At 41.3% G+C, this 22,524-nt stretch overlaps 2 protein-coding genes across 2 annotated transcripts in view; one reads left to right on the top strand and one right to left on the bottom strand.

Annotated features, from left to right (window-relative positions):
- Positions 1 to 17,858, top strand: part of impg1a (interphotoreceptor matrix proteoglycan 1a) — an 88,634-nt gene extending 70,776 nt beyond the window's left edge. The window contains exons 14-17 of the mRNA XM_028604662.1: positions 2,050 to 2,269; positions 6,735 to 6,942; positions 12,677 to 12,760; positions 16,407 to 17,858. Coding sequence (XP_028460463.1) covers positions 2,050 to 2,269; positions 6,735 to 6,942; positions 12,677 to 12,716 — 468 coding nt within the window. The 3' untranslated portion in view covers positions 12,717 to 12,760; positions 16,407 to 17,858. The remainder of the gene's footprint in view (positions 1 to 2,049; positions 2,270 to 6,734; positions 6,943 to 12,676; positions 12,761 to 16,406) is intronic.
- A 1,826-nt stretch (positions 17,859 to 19,684) lies between these two features.
- The window catches only part of myo6a (myosin VIa), a 164,644-nt gene continuing 161,804 nt past the window's right edge, over positions 19,685 to 22,524 (bottom strand). Inside the window, exon 35 of the mRNA XM_028605164.1 lies at positions 19,685 to 19,898. Coding sequence (XP_028460965.1) covers positions 19,699 to 19,898 — 200 coding nt within the window. The 3' untranslated portion in view covers positions 19,685 to 19,698. The remainder of the gene's footprint in view (positions 19,899 to 22,524) is intronic.

Here is a 22,524-nt window from a genome sequence, read left to right as displayed (position 1 = left end):
CAGTCAGAAGCAGAGTATGAGGGCGTGTCCTGACAGTACCTAGGTAAGGACTACTAGCCAGTCAGAAGCAGAGTATGAGGGCGTGCCCTGACAGTACCTAGGTAAGGACTACTAGCCAGTCAGAAGCAGAGTATGAGGGCGTGCCCTGACAGTACCTAGGTAAGGACTACTAGCCAGTCACGAGCAGAGTATGAGGGCGTGCCCTGACAGTAGCTAGGTTAGGACTACTAGCCAGTCAGAAGCAGAGTATGAGGGCGTGCCCTGACAGTAGCTAGGTAAGGACTACTAGCCAGTCAGAAGCAGAGTATGAGGGTGTGTCCTGACAGTACCTAGGTAAGGACTACTAGCCAGTCAGAAGCAGAGTATGAGGGCGTGCCATGCTAGCAGCTAGGTGAGCATTATAACGTGTGATCCAAAGTGACCACGTTTGTCTCTGAAGTAAAGGCTGGACTACAACAGAGCTGTTTGGAGCAGTTTGTGAACAGTGTTTCTGTTGGAGATGGTAAGTCCCTTTGGGGGGCGACTTTGGGCTTTTTCACTTTGTAAACCTATAACATGCACAACAAAGATATATAACACAATAAAGGAAAGGGGAAAAAGCCAAAAAGCATAATATGAGCACTTTAATTCAAGTCAGGGAAATGCCAGAATCACTTACTACTACAACAAGTTGGAAAACTAATACATCTGTTGTTTAGAAACACATTTCAGGCATCCACATGAGATTTACCAATGTAATACAGAATCTGATTGTATATATAAATTTGCGCCATTAAAAAAAAAAAGAGAGATTTATTGACTGCTTCGTAGCAACCTAACAGAGGAAGCATCAACTTATTTATGACATCAGCTTGTTTCGACAAAAGAGATGAAGTGGAATTTATGATGAGACAATTTAATCGCCCCACAAACTGCATTTTCAGGTTTTCTTTCTTTCCTTTTTTCTGTTACTCAATGCAGCAGTTTAGTTTGTGCAAGGAGTCTTTTTAGTTTTTGGAAAACGGTATCATTTTCACCTATTTTCTTACTTGTAAGAATGAATTCTGCAGCTTCTCATATACACTGCTGTAACCCTGCCGTACAACTGAATGAGATTAGTTCACTGTTGTGTCATATATCCCTAACCCCAGGTCGATTTATAACAAATAGTGGCAATCTTAGTCTTTCCTAACCACGGGCTGTTATTGTTGATGGCTAAAGTTAGCCAAATTAGCATAGTTCTAATTATGGACGTCTTGTGCCGATGCTCTGACAAGCAGAAGCCCTGATGTCTACGTCCTGATAATTGTTTAGAAAACCGTTTTATATTTTAGGGAACTCACAAACTTTTAACACAATTAAACTCTTGCAGCGGGCGTGTGACGAGCACGAACGCGACAGTTTCACGGGATTGTACCTGCTTGTATTGTCGCCTGTCAATACTCAATGCCATGGAATCGCAATGAATGAAAATGGCAATACAAATCCAATTAGCCCCCATGTATCGTGAAAGAATCGAATTGGGACAAAAGCATATCGTCCCACCCTATCAAAAATTAACTGTCAAATGTTTAACAGCGTCTTCTCACAAACAGTCTGTTTCAAAATAGTCTATATCAACGACAGATGTCCGTCCCCTTCCTCTTTCTTTGTGTTGGCGTTCTAACCTCCGGTGGATTTGTGAGGACTATGGTTAACTGCTCCTCAGATCTCTGCAGGGTAAATCCAGACAGCTAGCTAGACTATCTGTCCAATCTGAGTTTTCTGTTGCACGACTAAAACTACTTTTGAACGTACACATGTTCCACCAAAACAAGTTCCTTCCTGAGGCTATTTTGCAGAGGCACCGTTGCTCCGTCCGGCGCTTAGCACCGCCCAAGACGATTGTGATTGGTTTAAAGAAATGCCAATAAACCAGAGCATGATTTTCTCCCATCCAGGAATGCTGTGTGGACTAGCCAGACCTTCCTCCGCAGTGCTGTGAAGGAAGGTCCGGCAATGCGAGACTAGTTTCAAAATGACAGAAATGGACGGCAAAGTGATGATACTTTTCTGTGCTTCTGCCTCCAGCTGATGCCGTTCCTGCAGGCAAACCTGACGGGCTTCAAGAAACTGGAGATTCTTAACTTCAGGAAGGGCAGCGTGGTTGTCAACAGCAAGATGAAGTTCGCCAAGTCGGTGCCGTACAACATCACCAGCGCCGTGCACTGCGCCCTGGAGGAGTTCTGCCTCACCGCCTACCAGAACCTGCACATCCAGATCGACACACACTCTCTGGATGTTGAACCAGGTACAAATACACATTTGGTTATAAGTGGCTATCTGTGGCCGGGTTGGCCCAGTTGGTAGAGCAGGCACACATATAAATAGAGGTTTATGCCTTGACGCAGAGGTCCAGGGTTCGAGTCCGACCTGTGACGATTTCCTGCATGTCTTCCCCCCCTCTCTCTCCCCTTTCTCACCTAGCTGTCCTGTCCATTAAAGGTTTAGACCCAGCAGCAGTGGGTCAGTACACCACTAACGTTAGACCCAGCAGCAGTGGGTCAGCAGACCACTAACGTTAGACCCAGCAGCAGTGGGTCAGCAGACCTCTAACGTTAGACCCAGCAGCAGTGGGTCAGCAGACCGCTAACGTTAGACCCAGCAGCAGTGGGTCAGACCACTAACGTTAGACCCAGCAGCAGTGGGTCAGACCACTAACGTTAGACTCAGCAGCAGTGGGTCAGACCACTAACGTTAGACCCAGCAGCAGTGGGTCAGACCACTAACGTTAGACCCAGCAGCAGTGGGTCAGACCACTAACGTTAGACTCAGCAGCAGTGGGTCAGACCACTAACGTTAGACTCAGCAGCAGTGGGTCAGACCACTAACGTTAGACTCAGCAGCAGTGGGTCAGACCACTAACGTTAGACCCAGCAGCAGTGGGTCAGCAGACCACTAACGTTAGACCCAGCAGCAGTGGGTCAGACCTCTAACGTTAGACCCAGCAGCAGTGGGTCAGACCACTAACGTTAGACCCAGCAGCAGTGGGTCAGACCACTAACGTTAGACTCAGCAGCAGTGGGTCAGACCACTAACGTTAGACCCAGCAGCAGTGGGTCAGACCACTAACGTTAGACCCAGCAGCAGTGGGTCAGACCACTAACGTTAGACCCAGCAGCAGTGGGTCAGACCACTAACGTTAGACTCAGCAGCAGTGGGTCAGACCACTAACGTTAGACTCAGCAGCAGTGGGTCAGACCACTAACGTTAGACCCAGCAGCAGTGGGTCAGCAGACCACTAACGTTAGACCCAGCAGCAGTGGGTCAGACCTCTAACGTTAGACCCAGCAGCAGTGGGTCAGACCTCTAACGTTAGACCCAGCAGCAGTGGGTCAGACCACTAACATTAGACCCAGCAGCAGTGGGTCAGCAGACCACTAACGTTAGACCCAGCAGCAGTGGGTCAGACCTCTAACGTTAGACCCAGCAGCAGTGGGTCAGCAGACCACTAACGTTAGACCCAGCAGCAGTGGGTCAGACCTCTAACGTTAGACCCAGCAGCAGTGGGTCAGACCACTAACGTTAGACCCAGCAGCAGTGGGTCAGACCTCTAACATTAAACACCCTCTCTTCCCCGCCACATCATTCACAGAAAACGAGCCCCCCCTTCTAGCCCCGCCACTACTTATTGCATACAATCATATCTTTATTACTCAACAATATGGGGGGAAAAAAACCTTCCTCAAGTTCCTCATTCATTTTACAGCTGCAGTACAGAGATGTGCTTTATGATATCTGTTTGTGTCAGCACATGAACTGTTGTATCGGCGCTCCTTCTTTGTACTTATAAGATTTGTATTGTAATATTGGCCACGGATGAGATGCAGGCAGAGAGCACAGATCACAAACACATTCAAATAGACTCCGTAATGAGGTCTATACGTCAAATCTGCCGGTGGGATTGTACAGAACATTACAGGGCTGGAATAATAACATTGAAGATGAGAAGTGAACAGCGAAGAGAAGTGCTGCTGCAACATGTTTTTCCTCAGAGGCGGCTGGTTGGGGATGATGTTTTTTGCAGAAAGTCAACTTGTGTCGTATAATTGGCCGGTGGCGATAAAATACACTCAATGCTGTAACATGCACCCACTCGTACTGTACGTGTCTCATACATCTACTCATATGAGTGTATTTAAACCAGCAAAATAAGAATACTCCATTAGAAGTCCATCATTCAAGTATATTCAGAAATAATTACAGTTTTTCACGATGGCTATGACACTTTTTTCAATACTTTTAACAACTTTCCTAAACTCTTAACACAGTTAGTACAACATCCGTCTGTGTAGGCTATACAATTAACACATTTCTTGTTGTTTTGACACAAAACAATGGATCTTCACTGCCAAATTTACAAATGCTTTCACATTGTATGTCAGAACAGATAACATCATGTTCTAAACCTAACTTATAGGCTAAAGTCAAAGTGAACAGCTGATCATATTGTAAATTGAAACACAAATATATTCCCTGCATTTTATATATGCATTTATTGAGAAACAGCTGATTGAAGTTATGCAAATAGATCGATCACAGCTGATTCCCTTCTAGGAAACACACTCAGGTGTTGAGGTTCTTTCAATCGCATGATCATATGGTAGTACAGTAAAAAATGACCTATTTGAACAATATACTGTAAATTAACACAGAAAATAAGAAAAATGCCTTCACGAGGGAGAGGAAGAGGAGGACCAGGACAATTCTGTCTCTGTTTCCTTTTTTTCACAAACCGTACTTTCTATAAAGCTACTCTGAGATGGGTCATTCATTTAGGTAGAGCATGCACACATATACTTGGAGGTTTATGCCTTGACGCAGATATCCAGGGTTCAAATCCGACTTGTGACTATTTCCTGCATGTCTTCCCCCTTTCTCTCTCTGCCCTTTCTCAACTAGCTGTCCTGTCGAATAAAGGCAGAAAACCCCAAAAAATAATCTTTAAAAAAATTTGTTAAACCCAACAAAACAAAAATGTAGAGGCTTCAACAGTAACTGCAGTCCAAAACACAATCTATGATCAATACAGTCACTTGTCTGTTGTATAAGGGCAGACCTGATACATAAAATAATGTAGTTTCTGTTATTCCATGGGATGTTAGTGTTTTTTATGACATTGTGCTATGATTGACTAAATGTTCCTGTTGGGAGAGAACATGTGTTAGTGTTTTGGAAGAATTATTTGATTTTGAGACATGATTACATTGTTTTGGTAAACACAGTGTATTGCGTTAGTGAATTATTGTATTTTGAAAATCGGTGTTGGAGTTTAGTTTACAATGTGTGATTTTGAGCATGAAATTAACTGTTTTGCCAATCGTGTGTTGTAGGTGTGTTGGTGCGTTAAGAGTTTAGGAAAGTTGTTAAAAGTATTGAAAAAAGTGTCATAGCGATTGTGAAAAACTGTAACTTAGATAAGCACAATGTCACCTTTAGAGTTTTTTATTATTTAAAGGGATACTTTGCAGATATTCAACCAACTTTGTATCATAGTAATGTCGGGAATATGTGTAAATGACCTATGTTAAACTTCCCTCGGTGCCCAGATGTCCCTACTCACAGGCCAGCAGAAAAAACTACCAAGTGACGCGTTTGAAACTTGGCACTGGGAGCTTTGCTGCTGGGCCTGTTGCTAAAACTACAGATTGTCCTTCCACATACGAACACAGATAGTATAAAAGCCAGGGTTTTTCTTGCATAGAGGAATGTTAGCCCCCCGCCCCTCCCCCCCAAAAAAGGTTTTAGCCAACCCCAAAGGAAAATCACTGCGCCAAGATGATAAGAATTGAGAGAAAAAATCTAAAATCAAATCCTCTCCGACTGTGTTTAATAATCTCAGTTTTACCATCCAGCTGTGCCGGACTCTCCCGGGGATTTTAACGGTAGTATTTTAATGTTAATATTACTTTTTTAAGCAGTTTTGTTGATTGGGGTTTCATTTACTCAAGGGTAATATGCATTTTTTTTTTATCAAATTGTCAGAAGTAACAGACAAATGCATATAGCCATTTGGTCCATTTTAACCGATTTCTTGAACATTTTGACGGATAGTCCGCATGGTTTGGGGTGATGAGAAAGCTCATTCGAACTCTAAATTGGAACAAACTAAATAAAAAAAAAAAAAAAACGTGGGTTTCTGTCAGCTTCCAAGCGCACTACAGTTTGGTTCACTTTAGGTGAGAACGGGATCCAACCACAACATAGGAATCAAACAACAGTGCATTCACTAGTTTTGTTTTATTTGCAATTCAAATGAATTCAACCTTGCTCACAATTTACGGACGTATATGATTTAAGGGATGACAACTTTTTAAATCCATAACTCATTATGACCGTACCTTGCTTGTTGGTGCAGGGGGCAGTACATAACCAGCAGAGGTATACAATACATTTGACTAGATACATGTGGATGTATGTGTGTGGGATTTACAGTGACATGCTGATCACACATCATGGCATCACATGGCGGACATTTCATCCAAATGTGCAGATTGAATCTGACATCTAGTCTCGGAAGCCTGAGGCTAAATCTTCCATTTCAATGCAGACCAGAAGCTAAGGATCTCATTAAAATCAAACACTCCACAGCACCTCCTGGAGAGAGGAGGGGAGGAGCGGGGTCACACTTCATGAATACTAATGTTTTACCCTTCTTCTTCTTCTTCTTCTTCTTCTTCTTCTACTTCTTCTTCTTCTTCTTCTCTCCCTCGCAGCTGATCAGGCCAATCCCTGCAAGTTCCTGGCCTGCGATGAGTTCTCTCGCTGCGTGGTGAACGGCCGGACGAAAGAGGCTCGGTGTCTGTGCGAGCCGGGCTTCCTGTCGGTGGGCGGCCTGCCCTGTCAGAGTCTGTGTGTCCTGCAGCCCGACTACTGCCAAGGAGGCGACTGTCACATTCTCCCTGGACACGGAGCCGTGTGCAGGTAAATAAGTACACACACAGAGATCGTTAGGACGTCGACACAACATAAGATTGCCCCAAAAACAGCCATAGGAAAATCGTTGCTTCCAACCAGAGCTAAGAGAGAAACAATACGTTCTTCTGAGCTTTTTTACAGCCAACAAATGGGATTAAAGTTCTCCGTCGCGTAACATGTCATTACCTGGTAAATCATTCTTTTCTCAGGCCTAAAATCCACACTGATTTTTCATTATATGGCTGTGAAGTTGGCATTAAATTTCATCCTAGGTGGTATTATAAAGGTCTTAAAAAGTCTTACATTTAACTTGAAGAATCCTGGGGGTACCCTACCGAATGCAATGTATTATCCCGTCTGTTAAGAAGAGAATCTTTCACAATTTGCAACGGAAAGTTTTGACTAAGCGTGTTAACATAAAATAATAATAATATTAATAATACAATCATGCAATAGACTGTTAGTCATTGCGAACCGTTGTGTAAGAGGGTCAATCGTGTTTGTGCTGTGACGCACAGACAGCCTTATAGCCTATTTTGGTTTCACTTTTAAGGACAGTAGGTTATGACTGTATGTTTACATAAAATAATCATGAGATTAAAATAGTCAACTTATAACTTTGCTATAAAATATTATTAATTCATAGCACAAAACCCAGAACCAGTTTCCTCACATATTAGCGTCATGATTTGTGTGCATCTAATGGTAACCACTATTTGGCGAGGCCACTAGCCGTCATGGATGTGTTGTTACTAACAGAAGGCACAGACGTGTCTGAGATAGATAAAACGGTGTTTATTTGTTGTTATTGTACAACCATTTTTTTGTTTGAATTTAAATAATAAAAAAAGCTTTCACTGAAAAGGTATATATGTTTCATTATTAATAGCCCTTAAAAACAGTGAAGTCTTGCAAACTTGATTTTATAGATTTGACTTGGTGTTGAATTGCATATTAACATTAAAAAAAATCTCCCTTTAAACACTTTTGGCCTGAAGCAATTAGAGTGTGATGGAATAAATAATGGACAGCCTGCTATAAAAAGATAGCTACGTTACGTATTGTTTGTATGTTTATCAGTTAACAGCCGTAACACTTTGATGTCTTTCTTTCTGCTCCATTCAAACTTAGGGTCTTCTTTTTTCTAAGACAGCTTGGTATGCTAATTTAACTTGACCTTTCTGCATGAAATGTGATTTTTTATTTTTGAGTGATTCTTTATGTAAACAGTGCTTTTCTGAAAGATCAGATTTCACACTCTATGTAACCAGCCAGAAGATGCACAGTATTCTGTAAACTACCAAAGCAAATTTTTAGTAAGACACTTTTTAATGACAGTAAAGCCCAGTTCAGACCAAAGATTCTCAATGGGACCAAAACCCGTTTTAGAACGTTGCAGGGAAAAGTTTCAGTGCGACTGAAGCCAGCTGATGGTTTCGCTGCGACTCAGCTGTTCAAGTCGCAGAGGCTGGTTTTAGAACGTAGAACGTCTCCTGTTTCTACAGCCAATAGAGAAGTCAGCTGGTGGAGTCAGCTATAAACTATAGAAATAAAACGATCCATAACCCAGTTTATTTTTACGTTACAAACGAAATGGCAGAGGGGTGGTGGGGTGGCTGTGCGAGATCACAGAAGGCTTGTATCATGTGGACACAGACAGTTTTGTTGTCATTACTTAGAATTTGTCATGGGGTCGGCAGAAACTACGCACTATAGCTTTAACCTGAAGCTAGCACACAATGGATCAGGTTGGTGAATCTGTCCTAAAAGTGTGATTAGCATTGATAAACAGCTGAGAGATTTACAGTCTCAGTTTAAAAATGTCGGCCCATTCATCAAAAAGCTCATATTGCTCAAAAGCTTAATTAAGCCTGTGGTTCATTAATTGTGTGTCGGTTCACACGCAGACATTTATGTCCTTGGGAGATTTTATTAAATTATGAAGCTAACTAAAAAGTTATTGCCGGGACTGTTAATAAACAGGGGAGCTTTAACTCTTCTAAAACTGAGACTGTTTTAAGTTTAGCTGACAGGGTGACCTGATAGTTTGTAAAACTTTATCCTTTATCAGAATAGATATCTTTTATTCTATATTTTCTCTATTGTAAACAAATCCCTCAAGTCCTTCTCTCAATGATTAATTGACAAAATAATTAGCGGACTTATCGATGACATTGAAAATAAAAGCCAGTGTTTGAGTTACACCGTGGCTTTTGGAGGAGCCCTATTTTTTGGGGGGGGTGGGGGTACTGCACACATGCGCGTACATGGATGTCTCATGGAAAAATTTATTATCAGTACATTTCAATTCACACAGAGAATGTTTACCCTGGGACAACAAAGAAATTGTATTCACCGCTGCAGTCTTTGTCATTGAGGATGCGTCTTTGCTTCATTTTTTGTGTCTTTTTGTTTACACTGAATGTAGCTTTGAGTTCAGTGTGAACACATTTAGAGTTCAGCAGAGAAACCAACTAGTGTTATGATGTTTGTGGTGCTTTGCTATTTTCTCAGATTTTTGTTTGCCTTCTACGTTTATACTCCCATACAGACTAATCAATGGCCATAAGTCAGTGGAATACTCTCCCCACACACCTTATTACATGTACAAATCCTCAAACCTTTTCGAGTTTGACAAAAAAATGGTTACTGTCACAACAAAATTGTACACATTTATGAAGTGTACAGTACAGCCCAAAAGTTTGGACACACTTCATGACTTTGTTGGGAAGTGGGGGAGGGGGGAGGGGGGTTGGTTTTAGGAAGGAGGAACAATTGAGCATATGATAGTTTTTATTGTAAATTAGGTGTGACTGTGGTTGTAAAATTGTATATTTTTATGTTTTGTATTTCATTTTATTGTTTTATTGACTTGCCAAGGGACTACGGCCGTAAAATAGCACTTGTGCTACAACCCGGTACAATGCACCTCTCCTTGTTCTTATACAAGGTTAATGTTAACTTGTGCATTGTCCCTGTTTAAATAAAATAAATTCAAAAAAAAAGAATTATAATCTCTCTCTCACATCTCAGCCCTCACCACTATATGAAGAGAAAGCCTTTCTTATGTTAACTACCGGCTCACAGTCGCTGCCCTTCTACTGCCAGAAAAATCTCGTTTCAACCCTGTTAGACTTCAGCTGCCTACACAAAGCACCTCCAAGAGTTCTCTTACCTTACATTCCCATCTTCTCAACCTTTTGCAAGATATTTTTAGAGGTATTTTTACATTCATATTATCTTTATGGGGCCTGTTGCACTCTCAGACAGAAGGAATCTCATTTTCTGAATTTCCATTTAGCCCCTGGTCAGTAATGGGATGTTACCGAAACTACAAAGGAGAACTACAATATCATTAACTCTTCTGTGAGCTCCTATGCAAAAACTTTCAGAGGTGGAAGAAGTACACTTGATTCTTTACTTGAGTAAACGTAGTGTAGAAATACTTTGTTACAAGTAAAAGTCCTGCATTCATAATAAGTAACGAAAGTATCAGCATCTATATATCCTCAAAGTACTTAAAGTAAACCTATTCATCATGCAGAATTATACACATTATAATATTGTATTATAGTTATCAATGCATGAATGTGTTCATCACTTAAATGTTGCAGCTAAGAGAGTGTGGAGCTCATTTTAATGACTTTGTACACTGCTTGGTAGTTTGTGAACGTGTGTGTGGTATTGGAGGAACTGAATACAGTAAAGTGATTTTTTGTCACAGTGGACCCTCAGTGGTTTTGTTCCAAATTAATATTAAATGTACAAACTGCAGTAGAGCTGCAAAGATTAACTGATTATTTAATCGCCAATGTTTTTGATAAACAAGTAATTAGTTTGAGTCATTTTTTGTTTTTTACAATTTACAAATGTCAATCTTTTCATCCAGGAAATAATCCACAGATTAGTCGACAATGAAAATAAATCGAAAAGCTAAGGTTGTTGTCTCCTCTCTGAAATCTAAGGTAGCAGCAGCAGCTTTTCTGTCTGCTCTGGGGGATTGAAGGGGCTTGGGGTTTGCAGTCGACTTGGATTTGCCACCCTTGATTAACACTGAACCCGGTTTGGTCTAATCCTGCGTCCAGACCGGCCAAGAACAGGACAGAGAAACAGACAACGGCAGTACACCCTAAACGGTCAATACTGCAGAGCTGCAAGTTCCTTTTAATAATTTGGCAGCTTGACAACACGTAGAACTGCCGGAAGAGGCAAATCAATCAGTTTGGTGTGAGATAGAGGCTTGTCCATCAAAAGATTCCCTGAAAACACACTGAGGAAAACCTGTGAGACTCTGTATGTCTAAAACACAGTTGTTGTTCAGGTTTTGTCCTGCACCTTGCTCTCCATGTGGCCCTGGTACTCCAGGTCACGATGTTGTCCTGCAGCCACATTCTTAACAGGCTTACCTACTAAGATTTGTTCTGGTTGGTTTCTGGCCCAGGTTAGTGTTTGAGTAACAAACAGATTTCTTGTCAGCAGTGTGTGGGTGCATCGCTGGATTCACAGAGTGTCTTAAATACAGTTTACTGGCAGGCTGAATGAAAGGGGATGGATGGATGGATGGATGGATGGATGGATGGATTGATTGATTGATTGATTGATTGATTGATTGATTGATTGATTGATTGATTGATTGATTGATTGATGGATGGATGGATGGATGGATGGATGGATGGATGGATGGATGGATGGATGGATGGATGGATGGATGAAGTGTCCAAAATTGGCACCATCTGCAAGAGGCTGGTAGATTTGCTTAGCTCACCAGCCAAAAAAACAATGGTCAAATTTAAACATTCACATGCTAGCTGTTTGGCTGATGGACAAAAAAAATAATTTTGGACGATGGATGGATGGATGGATGGATGGATTTCATTAACAAATATTTTAGATTTTTTTTTTAAAATAAATCCAGCAGACTGATCTTCATTCTTTGATGCGGTAATACTACATCTAGCACAAAATGTACTAATCTAGTGATGGCCTTTAAATGATGAAATCAGCCTCATTGATTTATTATAATTAGTGTTTATTTACTTAATGAACACGTTGTGGTCTAAAGAGTGCATTTTGGTTTGATGGCATTGTGCAAACCATCATCGCTAGTATCATTGGATTGTTAGGATTTGTTCGTGATCTGGATGTTGTATTTATAACTGACAAATTAAAATGACAGTATACCGTAGACATAGATACAGAATATGGCCCCTTAGTTTAAGTAGTTACTGAAATATAAAACACATCGTTCTTTGTGCTGCAGAGGAAGAAGTCACTACACAGTTTTGAGTGTTTACAAAATGTCCCCTGAAATGTAAAATAAAGATGTAAAATGTGTCTGAGGAGAGGAACATCTGCTTGTTTTTTTTTAACTCGGTGATGCAGAAGGGACTGCTTCGTAATTTAAGGATGAATCTGAATGAACAACTTTAATTTCCAAAATCAATAAAGAGACAAACCTAACTGATCTGAAGATAGCATCATATCTCAATCTGTGTGTTTTCACCTGAGAATAATCAGCTGGATGTCTTCTACTCCCAGTTCAGTCCATGTGTTTTTCCTGCTCTTTTCAGCTCTTTTGTATTTCAACACATTTGCAGTATGTGCAGGTCTTCTGTGATATCTTCTCTCCAAATCACTTTTTCTAGACACAAAGAGTACTAGAGTTTCTCGCCTCAGTACATGTGCAGTGTCGCTGCTGCTGCAATTTCATTTTCACACCTTCATTTTTCTCTTTTCACAGATACAAAGACAGCTACTCCCTCCCAGGCCTTGCCAGTTAAGAAAAAGTATCAGATTGGGTGTCACCTGAGAATACTACTAAAGGGTAAGAGGGGCTCGTTGCCAGGGGCGAGGTTGTTCTAGTTAAGTCCCACATGTGCAATCATGTGTTACTGCTGGAGGAAAGATAATGCACACTCAGCAAGGCTTCCGTGAATAAATTCGGGCTGAATATGGTGAAAATGTTATCTGACGATGCAGAGAAAAACCTGCAGTTTGAGATTAAATCCACACCTAAAACAAGCACCTGTGCCTGTCATTATCTTCCTGTGGTCTTTTGCTGTGGACAAATTACTGGACTGTTATCCTTCCCACCAGTCTAAACCCAAAGTGGCTCCGAGCCGCTGCGTGTTAGGCAGACGCAGAGCTGATTGGTGACTAATTAAACCTCCCAAAGGAGGGACGTGGACTGAATGTCAAGACTGTTTTACAGCAGAAACACTATGATTTGGCCCGAGTCCCCATCTGACCTCAGGGTGATTAGTCTGCTCCTCTCTGATCCTCTTCTGGGGTCTGAACATGGGGACGGCCCATTTCTCTGACTCTCCTCTGACTCTCCGTTGTTCCGACCTCTCAATAACCCAAAAAATTCCCTTTGGTCCAACAGCCCACTAGTGTCTCTTTGGTGTTGAAATTATGAATTCCACTATGGCCACGCCAAGACCCGCCCTATGAAGCAGCTCGATTGTTTGGGGTTAGGCATTGACCTCGCGTGGTTAAGGATAGGATAGCTGATTGGTCAGGGGATAGGACCTGAACAAATGGGGTTATGTTAGCTTGCGTAAGCATGGACGCCTGGCCAATAAATGCTATTGAAGGGCGGGTCTTGGTGTGGCCATAGTGGGATTCTAGTGGACGTCGGACTACTGGGCTGTAGGACCAAAGGGAATTTTTCGGGTTGTTGAGAGGTCGGAACAATGGAGCGTCAGAGAAATGACATGGCACCCTGAACATAAACTATAAAGAGAGTGGGCTGATGAAAACATGGACAACAGCCAAAAACAAGTTGAAGTCCAATTAAATGTTCCCAGTGTTAGCATGGTTAGCATGGCTAAGCCTCTGTCCTGATCGCTTTAGGTCCTAAAGCATCCCCTCCTTTATCGTCTGTTTTAAAATCAATGGCAGCCTTGTTTAGTAAATGAACATCATGCTGGGATGAAGAAGACTTGAAACTAGCGATTGAGACAATAAACTCGTTATGAAAATATTTACTGAGGTAATAAATCAAGAGAGAAGTAGGCTCATTTTCTCATAGACTTCTATAGAAACAAGACTTCTTGTTGGAGCCAGTGGAGTCGCCCCCTGCTGGAAGTTAGAGAGAACGTAGCTTTAAAGCATTTCTGCTTTAGTTTCACTTTTCAGGCCTGGAAGCTTCGCTTGTTATTTCTGTCTGATAGTCTGAAACGCTGCCGAGCTGCGAGGGAAGTTCAGGACGTCTCCCTCTCCTACTGCTCCAAACTAAAACATCAGTTTCTTATTTAATTTTTAAAATGTCTTATTTTCATTGTAGTAGCCACACAGTTGTACAACTCAATCACCTGAAAGTATTATGTCTTTGTAAGCACTGCTCTGTTGACTTAAGAAGTTAAACCCCTGAAAACAGCTAAAGAGACGAACACTGTAAAAGGATCACTAAACAGTTTGAGGGGAGAAAGCAGCAGTTTGGATTAGAGGTGTTGATTAATCAAATAATCGATGCATCGAATTGTGGACATGGACGATGCTGCATCGATAATCGGCAGGCTCATAATCGATTATTTCTGTTTACAATTTAATGTAGGCCTAACAACGTTTCTGTTGACATATTCTGGTATGTTTTGCACATTCAGGAAGTGCCATGTGCTCAGTGCTGTAGTTTTATGTATCAGTTATTCAGTAGAAGAGCACTGCAGAATGTTTGGTTTTTGAAGCTTGAAGAGCTATGAATTAAATATCCTACATGGCTTTAATAGAAACATTTATTTGACGCATCGTGATGCATCGAGATATCGAATTGAATTGCTGACATGATAATCGTAATCGAATCAAATCGGGCGATCAGTGAAGATTCACACCTCTGGTTTGGATCCACATCTATAAGAAGAACTTGTTTTCTTACAAGTCTGTGATTTCCAGGAAAGTACCATGCAATTTGGCACTAATTATAGGAAATTGGAGCACTTCTACTTAATTAATTCCAATTAATTGCCAGCATTAAAATTTGATCACTTGATCATGGTTATTTATGTTACTCAACACAGTTGGAACTTAGAGTTCAATGAGAAGAAGGTAGAAAGACCAGTTTTCCCTCCCACAGCTAGCTATGAATAGATGTAGAAACACACATGAAAAAATTCTACTGACTGCTTAAGACATTTTCTTAACATTGACCAGACATGTCAAACTTATTATTATTGTTATTCGGCCCGCTTATGAATTTAGGTTCACGATACATTTTGGCTCGCTTAGTTTTTGTCCCTTTTTTCTATGATGGCTGAGGACGTTTTTTGCTGCGTTTTTTAGGGCTTATGTGGACCAAACTGTAAGTGAGAATATTATATGAGACATGCAACAATACAGTCAAACATATTTTACTTTTTTGGATGAAATAAAAGCATGTCAATAAACTCTACATGTCTGGCCCTCGATGCGATTCTCTTTTTCCAGTGTGGCCCTTAGTGAAATTGAGTTTGGCACCCCTGTACTATAAGATAACTTTTTTCAGCATACTATAGTATGACTATTTTTCAACATACTATACTATGACTTTTTTTCAACGTACTATGACTTCTTTTCGACATACCATACTATGACTTTTGTCTAACTTTTTTCCACACACTATAGTATGGCTTTTTTTTTAAACTTTTTTATAACTGACTTTTTATAATTCTTTTTGACATACTATACTATGACTATTTTTCGACATACTATACTATGTCTTTTTTTTTTTTTTTTTTTTTTATAACTATGACTTTTTATAATTCTTTCGACATACTATACTATATACTATACTCAATTTCACTCCGCAGCTCCCAAAGAGCTCACACAGAAACACATTGAATATATACTGGTTACAATTGTAGAAGCCTACGCTTATTGGAAAGCAGCCAAATGAATATTTTTACGAACCAATCAAAAGGTTGTTCAACAATTTCCAGTAGCCAATGGCAAGCTTTTACATGTCTCTGTATATTTAGCTTGTCCTTCAATAGTCATTCAAACATATTGTCTTCTTCTTTCAATGACAAACTTCACTTCACTCAGTTTAACATACAGAGTTTATAGTCTCAAGCCTCTCTACAGCTCATAAATCGGTGAACAAGAAAAGCCCTTTACAAAGGTAATCTAACTACACCTCAATGTCATAGCTCATACAACAGTGAGACCATTTTGAACCGATGCATTCAGAAATGTTGACATGATTAACAAATAGTCAAAGGAACATGTTTTCCTTAACACTACTTTTTATGACTTTTTTCAGCATATTATACCATGACTTTTTATGACATACTATACTATGAATTTTGTCGACATACTTATGTTTTTATGAATTTTCAACATACTTTGAATTTTTCATGACTTTTTTCGACATTCTATATACTATGACTTTTTTTGGACGTGCTATACTGTGTTTGTATGAAAGTCGTAAACTGATTTCCACGTGCAAAACTGGTTCGAGTGCCCCTTTAATAGTGTACCTTTTTCCCCTGCAGACTCCATGAAATAGGACTTGTCAGAAGGACATCGGGACTCATCACAGCCTCATAATTAGAAATCAAAAGCTGAAGAGCTTTCAGGATAAACTGTTTGCCTCCAAACTCTTCAGAGCTCTGAGCTTTATATCAGAGGATGATCTTCCTTCAGCGTAAACAGACATTTAGGCCACTTTGGAAACTGCCGGATGTCGTCGAAGAGGATCTCCGCACGACTGCAGCCTCGATCAGTGATCGACCCTGGAGGTTTTTGTACACGTCTGCTGACTCGCTTTGTGTTTGTGTAGCAAATAGGTGGTTAAAAATACACAGGATCTGATGTGACATGGTGAAATCATCTGAAAGCTCTCAAATATGGAAGAAAAAAGGAACCTCGCATCAGGGATCTGCTTTTATTTTTTCATTTAGGTCTGTAAACACTGTCAGAACTGGACGCCCTCATCCTTTCACAGCTTAATACAACCCTTCTTTACCCTGATGTACACCTGACCCTCTTATATACTGGGACTGAAGATGAAGATCACTGTGGATGTGTTGCCAGAGTAACAAATAGTAAAATGCAGCTGATTTCATCGCTATCATAATCAGTAATTACCAACCCTTGTTTTTAGCTTGTGAGCCCTTAAAAATCAAGCAATATTTACTTTGAGCCCACTCCTGGTCACATGGTTATGGTTTTGAGCACCAAAAAGTGAATTTTTCTTCCTCATATTGTCTGTTTTGAAGGATTTTTAAAGGCCTAACAAGGTGAAATAAGTATTTTTAAAGGAAAAACTAGAAAAGCTAACCGTTTCTGTCTTTGTTATTGGTGCTTTGAGCTAAATGCTTACATTTTGCAGGAATAATGTTTACCACATTTTATCGTTATCTTAGTGTAGCTTGTTAGCATGCTAACAATGAATTTTGTGGGCAACTGCAGCCATTTTTTGAGTTATAGATCTGTAATATCACCATATTCTCTTGTACAGTTCATGTAAATAGACAAAACATCTACTTTTGGGGGAAAAAACTGTACCTTGACCTTTTTCTTATTTGAAGTGTTAAATTGTCATCTAAATGTTGTTTTACAATCAATAGTTAAAAATACAAACGGTGTTGTATAAGAGACCCCATTTTCTTCATTTAAAAAAAAAAAAAAGGTATTGAGGAGATATTCAGGTTTAGTTATAGCCCAAACTGAAGTGAAAGAAGATGCAGAGAGGGGGGTGAAACATGGAATGCTTTTATTCATCTGTTAGAGAGATCAGCGTTAGAAAAGTGACAGTGGACAAAGGCAGTGCTTCCCGAGGAATGATTGTAATGTGTGGAAGAGAAACAGATCGGAGCAGAAGCGGGACTTTCTTGTACATTTCAGGAACTATTTCGAGGTCATTTCTCGGAGGTCATAATCGTGGTCCAAGCTCCGAATGTGGCCCCTTTACACTTGGCATTAACGGACAGGAAAACATTTTGTTTGTTTTAATCAGACAAAAATTGTCCATCAGAAAAAAAAGTTTTATTGGGCAGTTTACTCACACTTGTGTGTCCATGAAAGCCAGAGTTACTTATAAACCTAAACATCCCAAAAAATCTTTTCAGCCCACTTTTAACCGAGACGTCTAGACGAGTTTCGACCCGTCGATCACCGAATGCGCCACTGGCAGCTCAACTATCGGACCGTCGGCTTCTCTTGGGGCGTTCTTTGGTTGATTTTCCAGCTGCTTTCCTGCGTGTTAATGCCATTTATAAAAAGAGGAACAGCCACTTTGCAGCGAGACGGATCTTCGTGCTTTCAGACAATCTAAGTCAGCGTTTTCGGCAACACTTTGCTTGAAGGTATCTAGATGAGAGCGTCAAAAGGAAGAGAAAGCCCGGGAACACGCTTGGCAACCTCAGGTGAATAAAGGTGTGACGTCACAGCAGATTGTCTTTCCTTTTTTTTTTTTTTACATCAAAGGACGCCTGTTTTTTTTTTTCCCCTCTTAGCTTAGCTTAGCTTGCGTGATTTATTGCTTCTCGTGCCAGAGCACGAGTAGAAAACTGTTCTTCCAAAAATAAACTTTTACATTCCAGTTGGAATATCACTGTTGGCTGCACATCAAATGTTCAGTGTTTGTATGAATGTTCCAGTTCATTCTGAGTACCAGTGCATCGTACAGAGGTAATCGACGCGCGCCGTAGCTTTTCAATCTGATGGGAGATTTGGAATTTCTTTAAAACATTTCTGGAATCACATGATAATGTTTTCAGGATAATGAAAAACGTGAAACTGCCTTGGGAATCACTGCATTGGCACAATAATGTTTCCTCATGTAAAAAGATCAAATTTGAAGACTAAAGAATGTATGGAGGATAGTTTTTTGCAGCACTGATCTGGTCTCAAAACAGCCCGCGTGGAGTTGCATAATTATTTCACAATTTCCTGCATGGCTTCATTAAACGCAGACGAAAAAGTAAATCACGGAGCTGAATTACCGACACCCAACGAGGGGCAATGTTTGGTCTTAAAGTTGTTTTTTTTTGTACCTTTTTCTGATTTCTTTTACACATTTAATTACACACGGTAAGAAGAAAAGAGGAATCACTACATGAACAAATCCACGAGGTCTTGAGTTACATTCGGTTGGAAAGACAAGAGAAAAAAAAAAAAAAAAAAAAGAAAGTATTAGCAAATATTTGACTTCATTCTGAGTGCAGTCACTTGTGCAGCGCTGCCTCGCGCTGAGCGCCCGTTGTGCAAGTGTTTCTCGCCCTGTAAGAACCCCATGAAGACCGTGTAAACAGCAGGTTTAAAGTCGGACAGGGATCACCAGCTAGCTGTTAAGATGGAAGCGACACACCGGTAAGACTTCAGCGTAATAATCAGGAATGCATAATTACAGAGGAATTAAGTTTTCTCGTTTGGGGAGGCAGCTTTAAAACAAAAACAAACAGTCCTACTTGTGGCATTTTAAACCCTGGTAAAGTAAAGTATTAAGGCCTCAGAGTTAGACTTGCAAAAATGTTACAGAGAACAGAATTCCTTGGAAAACAACCAGATGTGATAATTTACTATGATTTTTCTGCATAGGGTTCAATGCAAAACCTCCCTGTCCTGTCCTGCCCCCCCCCCCGCCCTCCTTTCTTCTCCGAGGAACCGAAAGCCAGCAGGAACAAAAAAAAAAAAAACACAAGAGAAACAAAAAGGACAGTTGAGAAGAATCGCTGTTCACGTGAATGCCCCGCAGTTAGAACCTGGTGCAGTACTCTTACTGTAGGTAGCTGGTGCGTTTGTCCCTTTGTTTGCGCTGCGACCCCCCCCTCAGGGCTCCGTCTACTTGAACATGCTCTGCAGCATGGCCGTGGCGTAGGTGGGGCGCGCCTGCCGGCTCTCGATGGCGCTGCGGAGGTACTGGACCCCGCCGCAGCGCTCCCAGATCTCCTCGAACTGCCGGGGGAGGATCTCGGCGCCCCTCTTCCTCGACAGGCCCGTCTCCTCCAGACTCAGCTCGCACATCTCCATGTCGTCCTTTCCTGTTGCACAGAAGTAAAAAGTGTGCGTCAGCAGCAGGCAGAGAGGTCATTTCAAGTCTTAACTGAAGATGCCCAAAACGCGTCTGACTAGGGCTGGGCATCGAGAACCCATTCCTGATCGGAATCGTTTCAAAAATTACAATTCCTTCGGAATCGTTTCTTTATTGGAACCGTTTTGGAATCGTTTGGAGGATTTGGTTTCAAATCCGATCATCACTTTCCAATTTAACATGCGCAAGTTTGGGTTTCCGTAGCGACCAGGTGCTTGTTGTGTTGCAGCCGTGGAGCACAGTAAGCGGTGCTCTAGTGTGGCTTTATTTTACGTAAAAAGCCCCGTCAAACTGCAACCCACCTTTGAATCAAAACAAAACTTTCCTCTTATTTGTGAAATAAGCATGTGACCCGTTTAAACTCCACCACTCAAAGAATCGGAATCGAGAATCGATGAGAACCGGATTCGAAAGGAAGAATCGGAATTGGAATCAGAATTGTTAAAATCCAAACGATTCCCGACCCTATGTCTGACGATACGGTCCAACAAACTGAAGAGACATTGGTTTTATCCTGTGTGCAGTAAGTAGTGGGTTTAATGGGTTAGCATTTTAGCATACCACCAGTAAATGTATTTATACTTCCATGTATACTTTTATTCTAGAGCAATACAAACTCTTACTCCAGCGCTAAATGACATTCGATTTATTTATCTTACGTCTAATGTTTTAACTAGCGCTGTCGGCCGTGGATGTTTGTTAACATTGTTTCTGTAACTTTTATTGCACTGATCAGGAGGAATGCTCCAAATTTAGGTTTTCGTATTCTCTACAACGACAATAAAGGCTTTCTGTTGTAATCTATTTTAAGTGCATGGTGTTGAACGGACTTCTTCTCTCCCGTAGCCAACCGCTGCAACACGGTCTACCGTTACATCTTGGAGGGGCGTGGCTCGGCAGTCAGACCCCCGGCAGACCCTCCGCGCACAGCCGCCCAAGCCGTCATATCGCCGTCCGCCCTGCGCCGACCGCGCTGAACGCAAGAAGCGTGAAACAGCTTTGAGACTTCTGTCCTGCACTCTGAATAAAAAGTGCAGCAACAGGAACAAATATTTCATTCCCTGAACACGATTCAACGATGGCGATTCCCATTCACTCAGTTTACCGTGCTCATATTATGCTCATTTTCAGGTTCATAATTGTATTTAGAGGTTATATCAGAATAGGTTTACGTGGTTTAATTTTCAAAAAACACCATATTTTTGTTGGTCTGCACATTGCTGCAGCTCCTCTTTTCAACCTGTGTGTTGAGCTCTCTGTTTTAGCTACAGAGTGAGACATCTCACTTCTGTTCCATCTTTGTTGGGAGTTGCACATGCTCAGTAGCTAGGTAAGGACTACTAGCCAGTCAGAAGCAGAGTATGAGGGCGTGCCCTGACAGTACCTAGGTAAGGACTACTAGCCAGTCAGAAGCAGAGTATGAGGGCGTGCCCTGACAGTACCTAGGTAAGGACTACTAGCCAGTCAGAAGCAGAGTATGAGGGTGTGCCATGCTAGCAGCTAGGTGAGCATTATAACGTGTGTTCCAAAGTGACCACGTTTGTCTCTGAAGTAAAGGCTGGACTACAGTAGAGCTGTTTGGAGCAGTTGGTGAACAGTGTTTCTGTTGGAGATGGTAAGAGACTTTGGGGGGGGGGACTTTGGGCTTTTTCACTTTGTAAACCTATGATGTGCACAACAAAGATATATAACACAATAAAGGAAAGGGAAAAAGCCAAAAAGCATAATATGAGCACTTTATCACACCTGCAGCTGTGAAGGTAATAACAAGTTCCAGCAGTGTGTGAACCAACTTTAATATGGAGGTAGTTAGTCAGCCACATACTGCTGCCGTCTGTGAACACCCCCGCTCTAAAACACAAACCGTTTCACCACAGTGTGAGCTCTTCTTTCTGACTGAAGACCAAACACTTGTTAAAATCACACAACAGCACCAAGAGCTCCCAAACATCCCTCAACCCACAGACCACTGCAACCCTCGGAGTCACACAACGTGGGGACAAACACAGGGTTTTAGAACTCTGCACATATGCTGAGACAGATGGGGGAACCAAACGACTACTTCTTCTCTTTTAGTGTTGTGTTTTGACTCCTTAATTGGTAGAATCTGTGGCTCTACAGTCTGGTGTAATTAAGGGGTAATTTAATTAAATTTTTTCCAACCTGGACCCTGTTTCCCCATGCACTGGTGTCTAAGTGACTGATGTGAACAAAAATCTGTGAAACTGCTCCAGTATTGAGCCAGAACGCTGTAACCGGCAGCCGTGAACCAGGCTGTAATGTAACCCTACAGGGACAGATGTTGAGCGTCAGTCAGCATCCACTAAAAGTTCTGTTTTCACTGCTGACAGACTCAGATTTTTTAGTGTGTATAGAGCCAGCATATCTCCACCAGACTCCATGTAAATAATCAGGACTTTTAGCATGTATAGAGCCAGCATATCTCCACCAGACTCCATGTAAATAATCAGGACTTTTAGTGTGTATAGAGCCAGCATATCTCCACCAGACTCCATGTAAATAATCAGGACTTTTAGCGTGTATAGAGCCAGCGTATCTCCACATGTAAATGGGTG

Source organism: Perca flavescens, chromosome 18, assembly GCF_004354835.1.
Source record: "Perca flavescens isolate YP-PL-M2 chromosome 18, PFLA_1.0, whole genome shotgun sequence".
NCBI lineage: Eukaryota > Metazoa > Chordata > Actinopteri > Perciformes > Percidae > Perca > Perca flavescens.
The sequence above is the reverse complement of the archived record's forward strand: the minus strand, read 5'-3'. Positions and strand labels throughout refer to the sequence as shown.